The sequence below is a fragment of the Zingiber officinale genome, chromosome 2B, assembly GCF_018446385.1.
Source record: "Zingiber officinale cultivar Zhangliang chromosome 2B, Zo_v1.1, whole genome shotgun sequence".
Classification (NCBI taxonomy): domain Eukaryota; kingdom Viridiplantae; phylum Streptophyta; class Magnoliopsida; order Zingiberales; family Zingiberaceae; genus Zingiber; species Zingiber officinale.
In genome coordinates, this window is record NC_055989.1 from 61,513,070 (window position 1) to 61,518,310 (window position 5,241).

Below are 5,241 nucleotides of genomic sequence, written 5' to 3' on the forward strand. Positions count from 1 at the left end.
TTTTGTACAGTTTGAACACTAACCCTTTATGAAGTCCTTGTCCACCAAAAGCAACTACAGCAAGTCTAATGAGGCAATGGAATCAGTAACCTAAAATTGAGGTTAGTATCAAAGCAGACAGCCTGAAGCAATGGCTGTGATCAATGAGCAATTATTTAGAGCTCACAGGCAGCCACACAAGTCCTAGAACACCACGAGCAGCACAGTGACGTTGTCATCACTCCCTCGACAAATAGCAAGCCTCGCCAACAAGCCAGCCGCATCTCTGACAGCAGAATGAGACACTCCATCAAGAGCAGCATTATCAGAATCAGATGGCTTCTCTTCCAGGCATTTCTTGACCACTCTGCATACCATGCCGTTTGACATCACATCCCACAACCCGTCGCTCGCTAGGATAAGGAATTGGTCTTCATCGGATCGTTCGATCACAGCGAATTCAGGTTCAGAGCTCACAAATGGCTTGAGAAAGTAGTCTCCTGCATGCGTAGGCCATAATGTTAATAACTGGCCAGTCTGAGTGCATCGAACTTGTCAGAAGGAAGCTACAATGTAAAAAAGTATGTACCGAAGGATCTAGATGTTGCAAGTACTCCTAAGACCCGAGGACAGTCCCAGTACAAGACTTTCCCTCCAAGAGCTTCTACTCTTCTAAGCTCATCTGGTCTGTCAGGCTGTTTAATGGTAAATGTTCATGCACAATGTTGAAAATAACCTGTTTTAACATTCCATAGATTTTGGAAGCCATAACATAAGGAAAGATGCGATGTGCGCATGGAGAATGACATGCCCCTTTGTGTTCTATTCTACAATGAGAATGTTCTGTAAGAGTAGAAGAATTTCGCACTTTGTCTCTATGTTCTTTTTACTGTTAACAGGTATTCCATTGGACAGACAAAAAAATATAAAGCAGTCGACAGGAATTTGCACTTCATGATCAAAACAGGCAATCCATTACAGATATGAATGAGAAAAAGCAAGAAGAACTACGGGCATAATAAATATCGCTATAATTGACATGTGGTACAAAGCAACAAGCTAAACTAGATCAATGGACAAGAACCTACAAAACTGAAAATTTGCATGATATATTAGAAGAGATAGAGATTATTTACTATGGTAATGTCAAGAAGCAATAAGTTTTTTTTTATCAATGACAAGTTGTATCTAAGCCTTCTTGGATATACACACTCAACATTACATATTTACATTTTTGATATGGAATGGGCATAGGTAAAAACATTGATTATGACTAACTGTGGCATTGGTAATTTCCATATTCAAATTGTATGTGGCTAGGTACACGAAATAACAAATGTCATGCTTATACACTTGCAAGCGGGTGTAAACCGATAGCATAAATAATTTTGTGCTATATCTATCTTAACATGGTTGCGACAAATAAACAGAACAAGGTCGTATTAAAAACGACAAAAAGAAATGTCCAATTCCATGTTTCAGATGATCAGTAGTTCAGCTGCATTAAAAAACTTAACAAAATTGTTTGTCTCTTTTTTTTGGCTTCTTTGCTTGGGATCATTGATGCTTTCGTATCCAACATTTGCTGAATCGCACAAATCACGACAATAAATGTTCTTTTGTCGATTCCCTCTTTACTTTACAGACCGTTATCTCTGTTTATATTTTCAATGTTCAGTTGTCGCATGCAAGTTATCCAATGATATTTTTAACTAATTTACATTTTTCCTTAAGCGAGTTCAATCATCCAAATATGCACTTTTATATGTTAATTATGAATTGGATGGTGTGGAAAGACTTCAACTAAAGATCTTTCATGGAGTTCCTTCATATTTTAGCATTACAAATTTACTTCATGAAACAAGACAACCTTATTTACAAGCATTCCCCATGAGACTAGGAAGATGATTTACCGATATGCTAATAATGATATAAAATGGTAAACTCAGCATATACAGAGTACTTAAGATGATTAGTGTGGAAACTGAATTTCCTAATGATTCAATAACATTTTGGACTCCAATAAACAGGAATAACTTTGCTTTAAAAAAAAATGCCAACTCTTATCTCCTACTTGGAGGTACCCTACACTTTTTCGTATATCTTCTATTATCCATATTTTCCGTAAACTTTTTCCCTCTATACATGCAGCTACTTATATTTTATAAAATGAGCTCATCGCACTACATGTCGCTACAATGCTCTTGCATTAAACTGTGTTAGTCCTAACTATCAACAATGGGTACATTGTCTATCCCTCCATTGAACTGTACAAATCTGTATTGCTAGTAATATCTAAAGTTTACTCTGGACTCCCTCTATTCCTCAAACATTCATCATAAGTTGATTCAACTCTTGTTGGTATAGAGTTTTTTTGGTAATCTGTGTACATATCCAAACCATATTTATATATTCTTTCCCATTTTATCATCGATCAGAGCTAAGCTAACAACACTTGAATAACTCCACAAATCTTTTTCTGATATCATTCTTCGCTATTTTGATCCCCCATCTTTAGTTTGTCAATGATATTTCCTTGTTGAATAATAAAGCTAAACAATTTATGTAATCTTTGAAGAAGTTCATGTTCATTAATCTTGATGATCATTTTACCTAGAAGAAGCCTAAATGCCAACAATTTCATATGTAAGGAAGTGAAACTAGATAAGATGAACAGATTGACATGATAATAATACAGAAGAGATGAACAAAAGAGATCGAATGAAGGAATGGACCTTGTGATCGGAGGACATGGGCATGGCCACCCCGCCGCGGAAGAGCACCGCCCTGGAGTCGCCGCAGTTGGCCACAATAATCCACTTCTCCGTCACCACCGCCACCACCGCCGTCGAGCCCACCAATCCAATTCGCAGCTCTCTGGTCTCCGCCATAACCTCCGCATCCACCCTCGCGAACCCCGCGACCATCGCCCGCTTCCACGCCTCCACTCCCTCTCCGTCTTCGGCTACCGCCCGGCGCCGCACCTCATCCTCCACCGCCACATGCAGCCTGTTGCAGCACGCCTGCGCCACCATCGCGCCCCCATGCCCGTCGTACACCGCGAAATACCCGTGTGGGCCGGCAGCGAGCCCCGTCACTGCCACCGCCGCGTCCTCCATGTTTCTCCGTCGCCCCATCAGCGACACTATCCCGTACGCCAGGCCTCGCGGGTCCGGCGCCCTCCACGGCGCCGGAGGAGGGGCATTGGCGGAATCCTCGGCTTCAATGGCGCTGCTGTTCGCGAGAGGAGGAGGTGAGACGGCGGGGAGGTAGTCCTCGCCCTTGGCGCGGATATGTCCCGACCGGTTCCTGACGCGCTTGGATGGGCGAGCGAGAGGGCGGCGGCGCCGGCGCCGGCGGCGGAGTGGGAGGGCGGAGTGGTCAGTGGCGATGTGGTTCGTGGGAACCGCTTCCATTTGGAACCAACCCCTTCCGGCGACGGGTCGCTATGTGGCCGACGCAATGGTAACACCGGCCGGAGCAGAAGCGGACGCCATCGCTATTTATAGCAGGGAAGAAAAAGCAGAATCGCCGGGCGTTACCCAGGGCGGTGGGCTGCCGAGCCCAGCCCTGCTACACCTGGAGGACTCGAGGCGCCGCGGCGCGTCCAGCCGTCGGATCACCCCGGAAGCCACCGGATGCTCGACGCTTGCGTCCATCCGGCATTGGGGCCCTCGTCGCACGGATCACGAGAGCTCGACGTACACGGCATGGCCTGAGGGAGGAGACACGTCGCGCCGGTCGACGATGCGCGGAGATTGGCATCGAAATGGACGGCCGGATGGAGGAGGGAGGGGGCAGGTGACGGTTACTGCGCGGAATCGGACGCGTGGGGGCGCGTGCAGAGCTGCGTCAGCCCCCGGGCAGCGCTCCTCTCGTTGCCACAAAGCAACAAGCGAAAGGTGGCGTCATCATGGCTGCTGCTGCTTTGGACGTTACATTAGACCGTCGCTACTTGCTCAGGATATCGACACTGACATAGTTCCATGGAGATGGCTCGAGGGAGATTAAACAACCACAAAACAAATGGTAAGCTGACTCCAGTTTGAGATATATATATACTTGGATGATTGGATCGGTATATCCGTTCGGGACATGAACCATATAAAAAGTACGTATTCATCGGGAATGTCAGTATATATGTCACTGGACTTCAGTTGAACTATAACAGAGTATACTGTAAAGGTTTCAGAATCTGTTCAAGACAATCCACTATGAATCACGAGAATATCCCTACCAAAACCCCTGATCGGAATAGCCGTGAAGCTATTAACAACGATCCAAGATCAACAACGATAGATAGGACTCACGGAAATCATTTGAATGGTGTCAAATGTACAATACCAACATCGTACCTTTAACATCCGACATGGCCTCCTACCCCTGGCAATTCACAAGAGGACATGGAGGCCCAAGTGGGTGGTGAAATTTTACGGTATAAAAGTGCAGGTGAAGATAATTGAAGGTAAGTTTTTACAAAGTTTTCATTCGTACTTTCCATTTTTCCATCTTCATTAGTCCAACTCTGATTTCACTGACGGAGGGTCACGCTGACCATGTCGGCATCCATTAATGTGTGTTGACGTGCAAGAACGGACAGTGTTTCAGTGAAAGAAAGTTTATGCGGACAAATTTTCCTGCTACAAGGCTCCGAACTACCTAGTCTTGCTGGTAGAGCTTCTTTTGCTCTGCGCTGAGGCTAGTCTCCAGTCGCAGTCCACAACAGCTAAGCAAATCTCTGATCTGAGATATGAACACACATTAGCTAATGCGATGGTGTTGATGCAGGGTGCATTAAAATCAAATCTGAGTTTTGACATTGTCGAAGGTTCAAATTAAGTCTTATTGTGATTTGATAATTTGATTAAGTGTACAGGCTAATTACTCCACCAAAAAAGTCCTAGTCACAACAAGACATGAAAGTCTTAGCAAATCGTGGAAGCCAAGCAAGAAGTCCAGGTGGGTCAAGGATCTGACACTTGGTAGTTGAACTCGATAGATCTGGAGGACCTGATATTGAGGGGAAGCCCTGGGGAGTCGATCTAATGCTGAATTGAATTCTAAACAAGTCTAGAAGACCCAATGTTTGACAAATAAATTGAGGTAAGCAATTGGAGTGGAACAACGAGAAGGTCGTGTCCCGAGAAAGGACAAACCCTAAGTCATTGGTCCAACTAAAGAAACCAGAAGGTTTTCAAGTTGAGATCAAGACAAGTCTTACTGTCTTTTTCTTACTCATATAGCATTATATTACTATGCTAA

The 5,241-nt window shown here is 44.4% G+C and overlaps 1 protein-coding gene across 1 annotated transcript; it reads right to left on the reverse strand.

The window, feature by feature from the left end:
- Nucleotides 1-3,563, reverse strand: LOC122045685 (probable protein phosphatase 2C 8). The gene is made up of 3 exons (XM_042606009.1): nucleotides 2,715-3,563; nucleotides 569-674; nucleotides 1-479 (listed from the first exon to the last, which is right to left on the reverse strand). Exons 1-3 carry the CDS (start codon nucleotides 3,393-3,395, stop codon nucleotides 184-186), a joined length of 1,083 nt encoding a protein of 360 aa, XP_042461943.1. The 5' UTR covers nucleotides 3,396-3,563; the 3' UTR covers nucleotides 1-183.
- Between the last annotated feature and the right edge of the window lie 1,678 nt (nucleotides 3,564-5,241).